At 33.7% G+C, this 17,874-nt stretch overlaps 1 protein-coding gene across 4 annotated transcripts; it reads left to right on the top strand.

The window, feature by feature from the left end:
• The first annotated feature begins 6,828 nt into the window (after window positions 1-6,828).
• On the top strand, window positions 6,829-12,230 carry LOC147279877 (uncharacterized). 4 transcript variants are annotated; one of them, XM_086249647.1, is made up of 13 exons: window positions 6,829-7,199; window positions 8,003-8,075; window positions 8,248-8,463; window positions 8,564-8,630; window positions 8,816-8,844; window positions 8,941-9,149; window positions 9,317-9,435; window positions 9,883-9,978; window positions 10,057-10,132; window positions 10,307-10,445; window positions 11,300-11,473; window positions 11,646-11,726; window positions 11,899-12,230. In XM_086249647.1, the coding sequence occupies exons 3-11, from the start codon at window positions 8,284-8,286 to the stop codon at window positions 11,471-11,473; spliced, it is 1,089 nt and encodes a 362-aa protein (XP_086105773.1). In that variant the 5' UTR covers window positions 6,829-7,199; window positions 8,003-8,075; window positions 8,248-8,283; the 3' UTR covers window positions 11,646-11,726; window positions 11,899-12,230. The 4 variants fall into 4 exon arrangements, with proteins under 4 accessions (XP_086105773.1, XP_086105775.1, XP_086105772.1 ...); XM_086249649.1 differs by having other exon boundaries at window positions 8,237-8,463; window positions 11,919-12,230; XM_086249646.1 differs by having other exon boundaries at window positions 8,237-8,463.
• Window positions 12,231-17,874: the final 5,644 nt, after the last annotated feature.

The raw sequence follows: 17,874 nt of genomic DNA, 5'->3' as shown, positions 1-17,874 counted from the left end.
GACGAAAGGGCCCTACCCAAAGCCTGTTCTTCAAGCAGAGGGTTGGCTCAGATTTGTCAATCACAAAAAGCTCAAAGTTGATGACAAGCTCATTCTTGATTTGAAGGTCCACGATTTCAGAGGAGTCCAATTGAGACTTAGAGCACAGAAGTTGAACACCGAAGGCCATTGGGTTGATGTTTAGCTATATATTCTAGTGTCACTACTACGTTGCCTTGCATAGTATTATATCATAGTATTATATCTTTCTATCTATTCTGTTACTTATATCATAGTATTATTAGTATCATATATCATGGAGAATCATTAATGTTAATTAATGGCAATTAGCCTAATGAATATGATAATCACATTAATGCTTTTTCTTTGACATGTAGTACGTATACTTGTTTTCCCTTTCTTTCTTGATGTCATCTTGTTGTAGTCAGCGTGGCGTAGGGTTGCCCACATGCTGTTAAAGTGTGCTAAATTCTCCCACAAGAGACCAAGCACGTGGGTGACAAGCATTTTCTTTGAAATATTTCTTAATAATGTTTGTCCTATGCATATATAATTATATATTGGAAAATGACACGATGGATTTTTAAATGTTGAATCAAGTGGTATACCAGTTCATCAAAAACAGTTTGAAGAGAAATGCATTTGGTGGAAGGAATGTCAAATTTTTTTTTTTCTAATTTTAAAATACATAATTCTTATCATGCTTAGATTCTAGCTAGGTTTTTTTTTTTTTTTTTTTTTTTTTTTTTTTTTTTCAGCCCAAAACAACATTCCTAAAGATAAAATGACTTAGAAGGAATTCGAATTCGACCCATTTTTAATAAGTCAAGCACTCATTTAAATGGCCTAAACAAACATGCACTATCATACATATTCTAAAACAAATACTATTATGCAAATTAACAGATATGATAGAGGTTTAGATTTGCACTTAGTGCTTGCCTAAAGGGGCCGAAATGGACACTACCTGCAAGTTCTAATATAATGCAAATTCCAAAACAGACTCAACTCACACTACCAAAACATGGAGCAGAACAGTAAAATGAAGTACTTGTTTTTAACGTGGGTTTTTTTAACATTTTAAAAATAAATAGGTGGACCTTTTTAACATTCAACATTTTAGGTGGGTTATTTTACTATGGGGCCCCAAAGTTATATAACATTTGCTAATTTTACAATTTTCCCTTGGTAAGTTATTATTAAAACTTTTATTATTATTATTATTTTTTATGTAAGAAGAGCTAACAACTTTTAAAAGTACTCAAAATGATGAATTTTTTAGTTGAAACCTTCAAAGATAGGATAATTAGATTTCATAATTTAAGGACAGATTCTTCGTTTGTTAGGTATTGTCTTTAGACCGCCGACAAAAACTATAATTGTAGTTCAATTTTTTTTCTCCCTATTTTCTACTTCTATCTTAATATTTTTGGGAGTTGTTTTATGGTTTATTTAAGTATGTTTAAGAATGATTTAGTATGTTTTATGAATTTAAAATTTAAAATTATTATTGATTTATTTGCAATTAACCCAAACTGTAGTTGCAGTTGCTTACTTGCTTTGCCGATTGATTGGTGTGATGCACTGATCAATTGATGTTTTTTTTGTCTTGATCGAAAGCCACTAAATGGACATGCTAGAGTTATGAGAATATTGGAAAGTTTTTAAGACCATAATCATTAAGGGACTACAAAATTTTCTACTTGTAGTATTTACAAAAGTTTATTTGCATTGCTGAGACCCCTAGCTTCTAGGGGTGGGCATTAATTCACCCAACCTGAGACCCCTAGCTTCTAGGGTGGGCATTAACTTGGGTCGGCTCGGGTCAATTTTACATCAAAATTCAGGTCGGCTCAGGTCGATTTTACATCAAAATTCAGCCTGCCGATTAAAATTGGTTGAAACCGATTATAAACAAGTCCGTTACGAGTTGGGTTCTAGCCCGCTCGTATGTAACCAACTAACCTGATTATAATTAAATATTTTTTTATTTTTTTTTTGAATTTTTTTTTTAATCCCAAAACCCATTAACATAATACTAACCATTCAATTAAAAAAAGGAAAAATTTTAGCTAAAGGACTCCAACTATACCCCATGTCTCTATTCAGGACATGAATTTTACTTTGTGTCAACTGAGAACTGAAACTTTCATTTTGTGTCAATTAAGGATCTTGTTTTTTTTTTTTTTTTCAGTTGTTATCTCAACTTTGGCCCGACATTAGACCTATTAAACCTTCACCAAATTTAGCAAACTTATATTGGATTTAAAGCTATGCATCTACTCTTTACAACCATATAAAGATCACCCAAATCGGATCTCTACAACTTCATATAATTGGCCCCAAAGTAGGGTATTCGAAATTGTCTAATTTTTCAAATATTTTCTCAGAGGTCCGATTAGACAGTTTTAGGTACCTTACTTTAGAACCGATTATCTGGAGTTGTAAATGTCCGATTTGAGTGATCTTTATATGGTTGTAAAAATGAGATGCATAGCTTTCAACCAAGTATAAGTTTGCTGAATTTGGTAGCGGTTGAATGATGAGGAAACCGAACCCTTCGGGGCGGTTGGCGCCGATGCCCACCCCTAGTATCTTCAATGATTCCCTTTTGTGAAATTTTTTGCAATGATTCCCTTGTAATATAGTCTGATTTCCACTATGTCCCTTACACAAATAATTTGATTTAATTTTAATAAATAGGTTCTTTAATTTCTTTGTCCACATTGCATCATTAATTCATGTGGCTTATATTTTGGGCTAAATCAACACCTCAGTATGTGCCATATAAGAGCCACATCACGGTTAACAACTATTGTGACAGAGTGGATTACAATGGTATGAAGTTGTTAAAACATTAAAATTGAGGTATCCACTTTTTGAAATTGAGGTACAAAGTTAAAATACGACCTAAACTTGAGGTACTATAAATTTAATGTATGGAGGTAAGAAGGCTTAATTTGCAAGCCCTTGAGTTGTAGCTGATTGTAGTTTGTATAGCTGGACTATAGTTTGAACTTTATATAATTTCACATTGGTTTTATTTGTAATTTGACTATGGTTTTATTTATAATTCAACTATGGTTATACATGGTTATATTTTCAAATAGTAAAAATAATGCAACAAGTTCAAATATATAATAAACGTTCAAAACATAATTAATCACTATCAAGAGACATGAGTTCTTGTGTGAATGGATTACAATCAGCTGAGTAATCCCTAGCATACAAACCTCACTCATGTGTCTGTGGGACCTCCAGGAAAAGGTTCAGCTAACTTGTTGGGATTGTCCTCATCACTAACATTCTATGAACCTGGGTGCACTATACCCTCAATATCAATTTCTTCAACAACAGCCTTCAACAACTGTCTCACGATTAGTTTGTGATGTTTCTGCCAGTCTTCTCATAGAAGTTGTGGGTCGTGTTCTTCCAACAACGGGGAGTTCCCCTCCGGATGAAGATGAAACACGTTTCCCTTTTTCTTCTATTCATATCTATATTTTCCAACAAGAAATTGATAATTGTATCAGTATATATAAGATTTTTCAAAAACTTAACCAAAAAAAAAAACGGCATAGGTGGTTCGACAGAAAGCCACTGAACAATCACTGATAGTTCGGCAAGTATCCGTCTAACAAATTGGTTTCGTTCGGTAGCTTACTACCGAACGAAACTGAAAGGTTCGATAGCTTACTACCGAACAAAACCGATATGTTCAGCAGAGTAGTGTCAAATGACCTACGAATCCAAAAATGAATAACCCGAAAATGCACTCTTGCACTCTAAAAAACCTCACTCCAAATCATCTTAAACAGACGAAAAAAGTATTAAGATAGATTAACTAATTGAAATTAGATAAGAAACCATTAGATTTACATTTAAATCCAAAAATTTTAGGTTAAGGCATACCTCCAACTTCTAATGGCTATGGTGGAGAGAGGATGCGTGGCGGCGATGAAGGCAGTTGGTGGGTGTCGACAGATTTAGGATGGAGGTGGGGTGTGTTTTGGTTATGGTTGGAGGTGAGGTTGTGGGTAGGGTATGTAGTTGTGGTTTAGAAGTGTGGGGTTTGGAGTATGTAATGAGAGTTTTTTTTTTTTTTTCGAATGATGTGGGTTGTCCGTTAAAATAATTTCCCTTTGTGTCAATTAAGTAATTTTACAAAATAAGTTGGTGAGGATGTGCAAAAAGAAAAAAAATAGTGTACAAATAGCAGCACTTAAATAAAATGGTAATTTTTTATTTACTCTCCCATAATTATCAAACAAAAAGAAATTTCACATACCCTTTATTCGGAAATGCAAAGGAATGTTCATTAGTGTTAACCAAGGATTTAAATTTCGAAATTTTTGCCGAAATTTTTGAATTTTTGAGATATATAAATTTTAACACTAAATCAACAAAATTTCGTTTGGATTTCGATGATTTCGCCGAAATTTTCGAAATTTCGGCAAAGTTTTCGGCTGGGTGGAATTTCTGGATTTTGGGGAGGCTGGGTTTTGGTGGGTTTCAACGGCAGGGGCGACAGCAAGGGGCGAGAGGAGGGAGAAAGAGATGAGGGTGGGCTGGTGGTCGGCGCAGTGAGAAGAGAGAGAGAGAGAGGGCTGGTGGTTGGCGCAGGAGAGAGGATGGACTTATTGATGGAGGAATGAGAGAAAAGGAGAAGAAGAAAAAAAAAAAAAAAAAAAAAGAAAGGAGAAGGAAAAAGAAAGAAAGAAGAGATAAAATGAAAGTGGATTAGGTGGGTGGGCTGCGTGAATGTAACATGAGGAGAGAGAAATTAAAATTAAAAAATTGATTTTGAGTGTTTAAAAATTAAAATTTATATTTATAAATTTACAAAAATGTTCATCATTTTAAATGCTCGTATCTTTTAAACCATAGCTCCGATCGATGCACAGTTTGCGCTCACGTGTTCGTGTGTTTGAGACCTTTCCAACAAGTCACAAATCGAAGTCAAAAGCCCAGTAGTTCAAAAAGTCAAAGAACGGGTCAAACTAATTTAAAAAAATTAAAAAATTAACCCAAAATATTTTATTTCTCAAATAAATTTTTAAAATATTTTTTAAAATAAAACTTGAAAAAATACGGGGTCTCACAATCTATCCCTCTTAAAAGAATTTCATCTTTGAAATTCCCAAGAAAGTAATAATGGAATAATTTCAAACAACAACAATCCAAAACTCTAAAAAATTCTTTTCATTTATGAAAAACTGAAAAATAAATTATACAAGCTCTGAGGTGCTTGTTCAATCAAATTTATGTAATTATTAATTAATGAACTATTTTTTTAACAGTATTTGTCTCCAGCGTGCATTATATTCATCTTATATCACATGAAACCTATTATATAATTTAGTTTCTTTAATATTTTTTTATCAATGTAGTAGATAATATGTTAAATAAACAAATAGTAAAGTTTCATTCAAAATTTCCGTATTTTGATAGCAATTTTTGTCGTTTCTATCTAATTTTTGTCGAAATTTAGAATTCTTCAAAATTTCTGTCGAAATTTCCATTGAAATTTCTTCAAAATCTGAAATTTTACTCCATAGTGTTAACTATTAAGTAAGGAATTAAATTTCAAAATTTTCGGCGAAAATTTCATTTTTTTAGGGTGTCGAAATCGAAACACATATTTAATAATTTTTCGGAAAAATTTCACCGAAATTTATCGAAATTTATCAAAATTTACCGAAATTTATCGAAATTTTCATATTTTCTATTTTCTCCAACTTCAGAAATTCACCAAAAATAGCTCGAGACTTCAAATAATTCACCGAAAAATTCTACAAACTCGTATTGATGAGTACTAATTTCCTATAACCTCAAAATAGTCAAATTGATTTCAAAAAAATTATGAAAAATCCTACTCTTATAATTTAATTCTGAAAAAAATAATAATAGTCAAATTCTTGAATTTTTATTTTCTAAAATTTATTTCTACACAACTAAGCTCTAGAACCACAACCAAAGATCTAAGTTAGTTAAAATAAATTTAAAGAAATTTCTAATTCCTTTAAACAAACCTTAAAACAAATTTGAAAAATTTAAGTAACAAAATTACCATAAGCCAAAATTTGGATTGTTACACTTAGTGAAGACAAAACTTGGCTAAGTAAGAGACACGGGAAAAAAGGAAGGAAAGATAAAAAATAAAAAAAAGACTGAAGAGAGAGGCACGAGGAAAAAAAGTAAGGAAAGAAAAAAAAAAAGGAAAAAAAAATGAGGGGGGGTTTGGGGCCTTTGGGCAATTGAAAAGAAGAAAAAAAGTTTGAGATTTCTTTTAGTTATTTTAAATCTTAAACTTTAATACATTTTTATATAAAAAAATAATTAAAAGTATCCTAAAGGGCTTAAAATCTAATACCCTAAAAAATATAGATTATAGAGTATAAAGAGTATTAGGGTATATAGAATATATAGAGTATTAGAGTTTAGATTTTAATGTATAATTAAATTATACAATATAAAGAATATACTAATTTTTTTTATTCATTATACTAATTTTGTTTAAAAGTATTTGTTCCAGCGCGCATTATATTCACCTTATATCACATGAAATCTACTATATAATTTAATTTCTTCAATATTTTTTATCAATTTAGTAGATAATATGTTAAATAAAAATATGATAAAGTTTCATTCAAAATTTCTGTATTTTGATAGTAATTTCTGTCATTTTCATCTAATTTTTGTCAAAATTTAAAAATCTTCAAAATTTTTATCAAAATTTTCATCAAAATTTGCATCGAAAATTTTATTCCATGCTGTTAAGTTAACAACCGTTTGGCTAGTATTCAATTTGTTTCCTATATCCATCAGACAGAGAAAACAAAACTCATCATCTTCCCCCTAATTCTTACTCGTTGGCAGCCATATTCTCAAAAGAAATCTTCAATCTCTAAAAACCCAAATATGCATTCTTCACTTATAATCCGAGCCTGGAAGCTTTGATAATATATACTCCTCTGTTTGGACTTACATTTCGAAGAAGAAATCCATCGTAGTTGTGGATTTCAAAGTCCGCAAAGGCCTTGATTTTTACTGACTTCTTCTGGGTTTAAGTTATTATAGCTTTTCAACTCAAAGCCAAAGTTTTCACCAACCGCCGAAGCAAGAGCAGAGACGTTTCCTTTTCGCACCAATTTTAATTTTATTTTCCCTTCGATTTTCCGGGAAAATCCCAAGCACAGGTTCATACCGTAGCCCTAATTTCAGTTTCCTCTGCATAATTTTTTTTTTTTTTTGAAGAATTATCAATTATGTCTTATTTCTGGTCCATATTCAATTCTCTCGCATTTGTTAATCTTTTTCTCTGTGATGGATGTTTTAGGGGTTTTCACCATGATTTTAGTGAGGAATGTGTTTTATTATTGTTGTTTGTAACCTTTGCTTCTTTGGAAGTCAGAGGTTTATTAGTGGAGAAAATTATGCTAAATTTGTAACATAAGCAAGTTTTTTTTTTTTTTTTACTTCGATGTTTAATTTCATAGTCAATGAAAGGTTAGTAGGATGTGTTGCACTAGATGTGAAGCACACTGTTCCGTACGAATGCTCTTTACCTCACATTCTAGATAGAACATGTGTCATATGGAGACTCGATGAATGATTTTTTAGATTTTCATAATTAATTATAGTTGCTGGGTTTTCTTTTAATATTCGTCAATGAATCGGCCGGTGGAGTTTCTTTAGTGTAAAAGTAGAAATTCTTTTGATTTAGGGAATACTAGAACTAAATGGCATCTGATCATCAGCACCTTAGCAACTTTTTCTACTGTTTCTTTTTAGAGCCCAACTCCCTGAACCCATCTTTCACACAAAAAGCTGGATTGAAGTGAAGAAAAATATGCCCCGAAAGCTCTTCATTGTCACTGACATTAAGTGCATGTATTTGTATTATGTGATACTGATAAGCATACGAATCACTGTGTTTGTATTGGTTCTATGTGCACTACAAGTCTAGTATTGTGTATTAATGACTTATGTATACTTCCAGGTTGTCGAATATCGGGTATAGGGTTTCGGGTCTCAGGTATCGAGTATCAAAAGCCAAGACTGCGGTCCCACGTGTAAGTCTAGATCTTGGTATAAACAAGTAATTGAATAAAAAAAAAAAGTTTTCAAGAATATCAACCAAACAAATTTTCAAAATTTTTAAAATTTTAAAATATTTTTCAACTTTTAAACTTAAAATTCAAATTCTAAAAAAGAATCCTAATTTTTAAAATAGTTTTTGAATAGGATACCAAAACAAGGCCTTAGAAGAAGAAGAAGAAGATGAAGGAGGCATTAGAATTTGTAATGTCCGTGGAATTCTGGAGAATGGCTATTCTCTGGACATTCTGTCTCCTCATCTCCTACTGGAAGCAGCTCATTGCTCCCAATTATCGTCTTTCCAAATCATCATCACCTGCTGCTGCATCATTTGGATCTAGGCCCCTCTGCATTATCACTGGTGTAAGTTAACCTGCCTATTCTTCATTTTCTTGCTGTTATTGTTGTTGCTGCTCAATTTCATAGTTTTATATATAATAAAAAAGAAAAATAATAAATGCAGGCTACGTCTGGATTGGGTGCGGCTGCGGCCCATGCTCTCTCCACCCATGGTTTCTTTGTGGTTCTTGGTAATCATATTTATGCTATGTACATTCATGAATTGAATCATGATCATATAAATTTATCATTTCTTAATTTGTGGTTGTTACTTTTTGTGTACACCAATATAATGATTATAATAGTATGTGCAAATTAAGAACTTGTTTCTTACCTTATAAGATGCATATACCTTATAATCCAATCCTGTCTGCAGTTGGACGCTCATCCCACTTGTTAGCAAAGGTAGGTATAACTCCTCCACTTTATATAATTTTCCTTTTTTTGGCTAGGTAAAACTTGCTTAAAGCCATTTACTGATGTTAATTATTTGCGTCACAGACAATGAGGGACATTAAAGCTCAGAATAAGAATGCTCATCTCAAAGCTTTTCAGGTTGATCTCTCATCCTTCCACTCAATTCTCCAGGTTAAAGCCTCCCTACAGCAGTGGCTTTCCAACTCACAGATGCACTCTTCCATCCAACTCCTAATAAACAATGCTGGGATACTCGCAACATCATCTAGACTCACTTCTCAAGGCTACGATCAGTAATAACTTCATTATCTTTTATCTGTGTTCTGCTTTAAGGAATCTAGCTTATGTAGAGAATTTGTATATATAATTTCATTATGCTACTTGGCAGCTGGCACCAAATTCCCTTACTATCTTTAACCGTGTATTTCTTTCTGAGAAGCTCACCTTTTTTCTTGTCCAGGATGATGGCTACAAATTACTTAAGTGCATTCTCTCTGACCAAACTATTATTACCACTTCTCAGAAACAGCCCAGTTCCTTCCCGTGTAGTGAATGTCACATCCTTCACACATCAAAATGGTAAGAATATTTCTAATATGTGTACTTAGATCATTTTCATTCGTTTTTATTTTATTTGTCTATACATCCACAAAACCTTCATCATAGCAATAGCATGTGTCAGCATGCCTTTGTGCATAACTTGTTTCATGTCATCCCAATATATGTCAAGGACACTAAAATTACTGACCATGTCTGGTACAAGCAATTTTCCCAATTTTGATTAACTTTATAAAAGAAAATGCAAGGAAAAGTGTCAATTGCTTGCAAGACAGTAGTTTGTGCCTCAATGCAGCCAACAGGTCAGGATATGCTTTAATGAGTCCTATAATTTCTGGATTTGGCTCAATTTGACTAGACTTTGGATGAAATATGACTTTTCCTACTTTTGTTGAATTGCTTTAACTATTTAGGATGCTTAATCTTCTACTTGCATTACTGGTTCTTTCTCCCCTCCCCCCTCTTCAGTATTCAATGTACAGGTTGACAAGGACACTGTAGCTGGGAAGTGCTTTGGCAGATCAAAACAATACCCATATGCTCATGTCTATGAGTATTCCAAATGTAATCTCTTGTCATATAGGATATCATAAACAATCTCCAATTTCTATTCTAATTTGAACATGCTCCTTTCATTGATAGTATTTCTACTGCTTTTCACCTATGAACTTCACCGTAAACTTGGCTTGATGGATATACCTCGTCAGGTCTCTGTCATGTATGTGTTCACAAGCTTTCTTTCCAGTTTCCTTTCTAATGCATTACTACCTCTGATTATGGCATTACTACCTCTGATTATGATTTACATTGTATCTGACCTATTATGAGCTTCATGCATTAGATACTAGGTTTTAAAGCTTCATTTTAATGATGGTTTTGTTTAATTTTGAAGTGCTGTGGAAACCAACATCATGCGAGAAGTTCCTTCATGCCTATCCAGTTTGGCAATCATAGTTTTGAAACTTCTGGGACTTTTGCAGTCACCTGAAATTGGAGTTAACTCCATTCTTGATGCAGCACTCGCCCCGGCTGTAAGTTTCCCTTCTAACTATCTGCAGCTTGCTCATGTAAATGTCGTCAATTGTTTGCCCTGCGTGTGTCGCAAACTCAATCACAGCTTTTGTTTCAAACCATCTCATGAGCTAGCCCAATACATTGGCACATGTCAACACTATTGTTCTAACAGTGATGCCAATTGTTATGTCTTGTGCAATGAATATTAAAATATGTGGCATATTATGTTGAGAAGTTCAGCGCCAAGAGCATTTTAGGCATGTATGGTCATTATGTACATTAATATTTTCTGCAAAGTTCTCAGGTTTTGTGTCTGCTTTAGTTATACACAGCAATTGAGCTGTCATAAAGCTGGGATGAGCCATGTTCTAATGCATGTTGTTGATGGGACAATTTGGCTCAAATTATCGAAATATTGTCAACTTTTTAGTGTTATTTCTAATGTTTCATATCCAAAAAAATCTTACAATGGTAAAATGAGTGTGTGACCCTTCTTTTTTTTTTTTTTTTGTTGATGCGAACCATCTTAGTCTATTCTTTTTGTGTTTCTTATATATTGATAATAATAATAATAATAATAATAATAATAATAATAAGTGCAAAAGATTTCATATTTTCTTAAATTGGTTTAGTCAACGCTCAATGCATATAACTTGAGAGCTGTTGGTTTGAGTGGTGATGTCCTTGATTTGAGGTTGACTACTCTATTGGTAATAATTCTTCTTGCGTGTGATAGGAGCATAATGTTTCAATTTGTCTTGAATTAAATGCTAATACTTATTTGCTCACTCTTGAAATGGAGGAATTCAGTGAGATCTTACAATTCAAAACATCAGAAGATTTCTCATCTGAGCAATTCTGTTAACTTCAGGAATCATCTGGAGTATACTATTTTGGTGGAAAGGGTAGGACTATCAAGTCTTCTGTGCTTTCCTACGACTCTAAACTTGCAGAGGAACTTTGGAATACCTCGTGTGATCTACTTTTAGAGTCTCAGCTTGCTTCCAAGGAAACCTTCACTTCTGTATCAAATTATATATCATAGGTAAGAAAAAGTGTAGAGTGTACATAGAAACGGATGTGCCAATTGTAAGTTGGTTGGGTTGGTTTATGATCTTTTCTCTACTGGATCTTAATATGGATTTCAATACTGATTTAAAGATTAATAGTTAATAATATATCTTACATGTGTTCCTTGTTCTTTTTTTATTTTGAAGGATAATTGATTTTGAAACAAGAATTGGCATATATGCAACTCGCGACATAAAAAGGGGCGAGCACCTGACCTATGATCATCAGTATGAACACCTGCATAACGCTTTAATTTGATACTTTTATTAACTAATACATCTTTGCTTAACCTAGTATATTTTTATCGAATCATCATTTTGATGGACTTTGTGTGCACTATACACTATCATTACTGGATGTGAAATGTGTTTCTATAGTCTAATCTAATAAATTTAGCAGGTTTGTCCAATTTGGTGCAGATCAAGATTGCCATTGTGGTGCTGTTGGTTGTCGGCAAAAACTTGGGGGACGGGCCTACCAAGCCAAAGATGCCGTCAGTTGCTGCTTTGAAACTAGTAGCATGCCCGGTGGCTGTGTCCTCTCCCAAATTGAAAGCAATTCTCTCTGCAAAAGATGTATGTATAGGTGCCTATGTGCTTCAAACATTTTCCAAAATATTTTGCGTTGATAATTTCAAGTTGTGTATAATTTCTTGTAATTAAAGGTTGTTTCCTATCCCCAGAAAAAAAATGGGATGTCATCCTAAATGCTAAATTTGTGTTTAACTACCATGTTTGGAATATATGGATGGTTTCATAAGAACCCAATTGAGCATTTATCTCCCAGTAAAGGTAGCAATCAGGTTGGAAGATATAGCTTACTTTATTGATGAGTTCTTAGGCACATAGTTCGGATCATTGCAAAAGGGAAATACTTAACGAGATCACATAGCATGACCAGGTGGTGTTACAGAAATTTGACATTTCACAAAACAGTAATAACATGATATTGAAAGAATAGGAAGTAAGCAACAACAATGTTACAAAAAGGCGTTTGTTGATTTTCAAATTATTAGTACTTTGAAGTTCTCTAAATATTTAATAATGAGTATTCTTTAAATCTTTAGATATTGATTGGAGTGCCAATATATAAAATCTTAGGAATCATATGATGATACTGGAGTTTGAGACGTGACAGTAGTATCCCTTATTATCAGCCGCTCTGAAAACTTCATTGTAGTTTTTGTAAGGAACTGATGTGTGGATGTGAACCAGAATTAAAAATCTTGAAATTGCTCCCCTTACATCTTCAGGATAGAAAAATTTAGATTCTCTAGTGGAAGAGATGATAGAAAATAAGATTAGAATGTTCTCATATTTGTGGGCTACTAAGTTAGCTTAGGATTTATTCTGAAATTGGATTACATTCTACTGACATTGTTGGAGGCCCTGTAGTATATTTTAAGAATTTGTATTTTTTTTTATGAAAAAGGAAAAAAATTAGTGGAGAATATGAAGGTCTGCATACTCTTTAAGAGTAGGAGTGAAGCTTATTATACCCATGTGTTTGGATCCAGTGAAATTGGCATGCTTCAATGAAATTATCAACAACCTTCTAGAAAAAAATGACCAACCAATATGCAAACTGATCACCAAGTCCTCAATGCAGTTTTGGCTTTGTAGAGTTTTATCTGCACAAATGGCTGCTTATCTTTTTTTGTGTGTGTATTGTATGATATTATCTGAAGTTCTGCAAAACTTGGACTAATTGTGGGACTCTTTTCTGGAAAAGGTTTATCAGAATGTTTGCATATAGGTGAGCTTTTTTCTATTCTATGTTTGCATATCTGGACTGCTACCGATCTTCGGACAATCTTCTGATGGCTTTTTGCGATTGTAGTTTCTCGGTCCTTCCGACCCAGCCATACTCGTAACCCTCTTCCCAAATAGAATAAAAAAGTATTGTTGGTGTTTGTTGATAAATCCACTGAGACGAATCAACCAATTGCAAATTGACATATGGCTTGACTAAACATTCTAAGTGGCACTTTGACTTTTCAACGGTTTGACTTGGTTCGGTGAGACAACCATCATGGTTAACTTGGTCAAGCCAACGAATGAACAATCAACAATAGTCGAGCCCCAGTCGAGTAATTGACCCTCAATCCAACCCAATCTGAACCAGACCTTGGGACTCCTATCCTATTTCTAGCGGACTCCCATCAAGCAAATACCTCATGTCGGTATTCTACAACCATTTGTTAATCTAAATCTCTTGTCCTCCAACTCCTAAGTTTGATCATCATCACCTATATTAAACAACTCGATCTAGTACTCAAAGATATTTTGTTGGCGACTCATTCAAAGCCTAGACTTTGTGTCATTTCGGATGGGATAGCCCCATCGGCCCATCTCAATACACCCAAGTTTTCCCCACTTGGGGGTTGCTTTAGGTAGTGGCTTGACCTAAAACATCCTTCAAGCATGCTTGCATTTAAATGCAAATCCTTTTGTTGGTTGTGCATGTTATTGTTCATAACTGAGGACGTGGCATCATCTTTACCTTTGATCTTCATACATGTAAATATCTTGCACCACCAATTTTGTCTATAAGTTCAAGCTCAAGACCTATTACAAGAGGACATAGTATGATTTGCACAATATTTCTGCCAAATTCTCTCTAGAACTACTTGATTTTGTAATCGAAGAGTATTAGGCCGGTACCACACTATGCCTCTTTCAATAACTATTTGCTCCAACCTTGACACCAAAATCAAGCTTGGCCACTCCAAGCCTAAGAAAGATCCACAACGAAGTTGATAAAGAAAACTAAATTCACTAATTAAAGTTGATTCATTGACTCACAATTTTTGGCATCATCAGTTGGCAATAAAATGCCCACATCTCCAATGCACTCGGGGTAATGGATATTCAATGTAAAAACTCATATTATAGACATACGGGCCAAAGAGTTAAAGAACAAAGAATAAAGTACATCATGCTTTGACCAAAGAAAGAAACCCTACAAGATCTTCCTGAAAAAGAAGTCACTGGACCTAGTGACCAACTAATTTATTTCTAAAGTGGACACTTGTCCACTAATTTTCCTGAAAAAGTAAGTGCCTCGTTCAGTCAGCTTAGAGAAAAAAAAAAAAAAAACGTTTCTACTAGGGTCTAGGGTTAGGGCTGTCCTTCGATCGATTCGATTTGGTTTGATAATGGAGCTTACCAAAACAAAATAAAAAATTTTGATATTTTTTTATTTTGGTATTTTTTTCGGTTTCTGTATTTTTTGGTTTGGTAATTTTTGGTAAACTTCAATTTTCGGTTCGATTTCGATAATTTTGGTATCGGATATTTTTAGTTCATTTCGATTTATTTCGGTATATCTTCGGTTCATTTTCAGTTTATTTCGGTATATCTTCGATTCATTTTCGGTTTAATTATAATAATACTAGTTATTATTGTTTACCAATATAAATTAAAATTTAATCAAATATGATGCATAAAATATAATGTTTGATGAACATATATTTGCCTGAGTAATATTGGTAGTTTAGTATAGTACTAGTATTAATTGCAATAATATTAATATTAGTATAATTAGTTTAATAATATATATTAGTACATATCTTATTAATTTAGTATGTATATATACTGATAAATATGAGTATATAAATATATATATATATATACTTTATTAGAGAATGATTTTATATCTTAACTCACACTTTTAATAATATTAATATAATAACATTATACAATTATATTTTCTTATAGTTGTTTAAGATATTAGTAGTTTAATATTTATTATACCACTAACATAATAGTATTATATAAGTATATATAACTAAATTTCGATAATTGTTTCAGTTTTTTTGGGTATATATTTCGGTTTTTTCGGTAATAATCGATTCGGTTTCTTTCAGTAATAATTTTCAGTAATCGATCGATTTACCAACATTTTTTTGTTTTTACCAAAACCAAATCAACTTTTTTCAAATTTTTTCCTTTACGGATTTTCGATTTTTGAATTGTAAAAATCGGTATACCAAACTAAAAAAATTCAGTTGGTAGTCGGTCGATTCGGTATAAACCAAACCAAAGGGCAGCCCTGTCACGTGATCTGCATATGAGTTTTTTTATTTTTTGAATTCTTAACTTAAAAAACTGAGTAGAAGAGAGACCCAAAGAAGAAACCTAGACCCAAAAGACAAAAACGAAGCCTGAACCCTAAAGGCGACGACCTAAAATAAATATTTGTGAGCTGGTTAATTTGGACCTCATAACGATTGATTCCTAAATTCATCACTGTATAGAACAAATATTATATTTCAGAGATAATTAAATTGGGTGCCATTGTCTCACTGCTGATTTGAGATGAGACATGTAGGGCCCAAAAAAGTGGTTAGCGTCTTATTCTTTTAGTAATCGATTACTTTAAAGCACTCAATAATTTTATTAAAATTTTCGCAAATTCTAAAGTATAAGCTTTCAATTTCATCTGCTCTCAATTTCGCAAATTCTCAGCCCCGAGCCCTCCTCCTTCCTCCTCCCCCGCGTCGGCCACCCAACTCAATGACCCACCCACCTCCCTCCCTTCTCCTGCCACGAGCTCCTCTCTGTTCTGAGAAAGCAAGTTCAGTCATACTAACCACACATAATATTTCATTCATTGTTTTGGTTCAAAAAAATTGAATTTTTTCAATTTATGATTCTTTGTAAATTGTAGAACTACTAATGATTGTAATTCAAACAGATTCTGAAAGGCAGATAGCAAGGTAAGAGGAGGGCTCGGGGCTGGGGTCATTGAGTTGGGTGGCCGACGCGGGGGAGGAGGAAGGAGGAGGGCTCGGGGCTGGGGTTTCGGGGAGAGAGAGAGAGAGAGAGAGAGTTAGAGAGAGATGAGAGGGGTCGGGTGGGTCGTCTGGTGGGTCGCCGGCGTGGTGGCTGGGGTCGCCGGCAAGGTGGCTGGGGTCGGAGGGGTGGGTGGCTGGGGTTGGGTGGGTCTCGGGGGAGGGGTGGGAGGCGGAGGGCGGAGGGAGGGGTGCTGCAAGTGCTCCATTTTTATTGTTTTTATTTTTTATTTTTTTGAGTTTTTAATTTTTTTTTAAATAATTAGTTCATTTTTTAAAATTTTTTTTATTTTTATTTTTGTTATCCACGTGGCACGTTTCTAGTGTGCCACGTAGACAATTAACGGCAGACCTGATGGAAAAGTTGACGGAGGTACCTGGATGTGCAAAATCAGTAATTGAGGTACCTACGAGCAACTTTTTTTTATTGGGGGTACTCAAGTGATATAGGGTGGTTAGTTGAGGTACTTTTATGTAATTTGCCCTTAAATCTAAATCTATTAATATCAGTTTATTACGTAATATTTGTATAAATATATTTATTGGAAGAATAATTTTAGAAGGAGTTGATGGCCGGTCTAGTGGTTGAGGCGCTGGTTCCTACTTTTTATGGTCTCGTTTTCGATTCTTGTGGTGCTAGTTTGTACCAATTCTTTTTTATTGGGTATATGCTTTTTTTTTTTTAAATTTTATTTTGAGGCCCTTCCAAATTGGAGTCCCTGTGGGATCGCATAAGCCCACCCCCCCTAATAGCTAGCACTGCACCAAACAACCGTCATCAGAGCTCCGTTGTTGCCGGAAATCGGGACCCTTAAGCAATTTCTTTTAGTCAACATTCTTTCCAGTGCGATGCACCTTTTTTTTCTTTCTTTTTTTCTTCTCAATTTCTTATGGGTAATTTTTTTTTTCTTGTTTCTTTTAATTTAGTTCAGGAAATAATGGAAGATTTTGGAAAACAACTTATTGTGATTTGTGGAAGGGTATGATGAGCATTTTGTGCAGTAAATATAAAAGTCTTCTAATAAATTACAAGTTAAAAGGAATGATGCATGTAATTATTTTTGGGTTGGTGCATTTTAACCGCAATTTTTCGAGTATTTCATTCACCCATTGAATCGTAACGTCAAATCTCCTCTCTACATCTGTCCTAGTTAAAACTTTCGGACTGGCTGCCATGGTTGATTTATACTTAATTCCATGATAATTTTTGGTGGGTCCATTAATCATCATAATCAAAGTACTACGGATGGGCTTTTTGATTTATGTTTGAATGATCATCCAAATTATAAGGCACAAAAAAGAACTCTTCACTGACAATTCAGTTTGCAAGGTTGCATATATGCATACAGGGCCGGCCCTGAAATATGTGGGGCCCTGTGCGAAAATGAAAGTAGAGCCCTTTTTGAAAATCTACATTAAAAATATTTTTTTAAAAAAATTATATTAAAATGTAGGGGCAGACTCTAAGGTAGATGGACAATAAATAAACATGAATGCGGGCGCCGACATGGTGCGGATACGGTGTTGAAACATCATCAACTGGATGCAACACATTTCAATTTCGACTGCAGTATATCTCG

This window comes from Dryas octopetala, chromosome 7, assembly GCF_963921425.1.
Source record: "Dryas octopetala chromosome 7, drDryOcto1.1, whole genome shotgun sequence".
Classification (NCBI taxonomy): domain Eukaryota; kingdom Viridiplantae; phylum Streptophyta; class Magnoliopsida; order Rosales; family Rosaceae; genus Dryas; species Dryas octopetala.
This window is presented reverse-complemented; position numbering and strand designations above follow the sequence as displayed.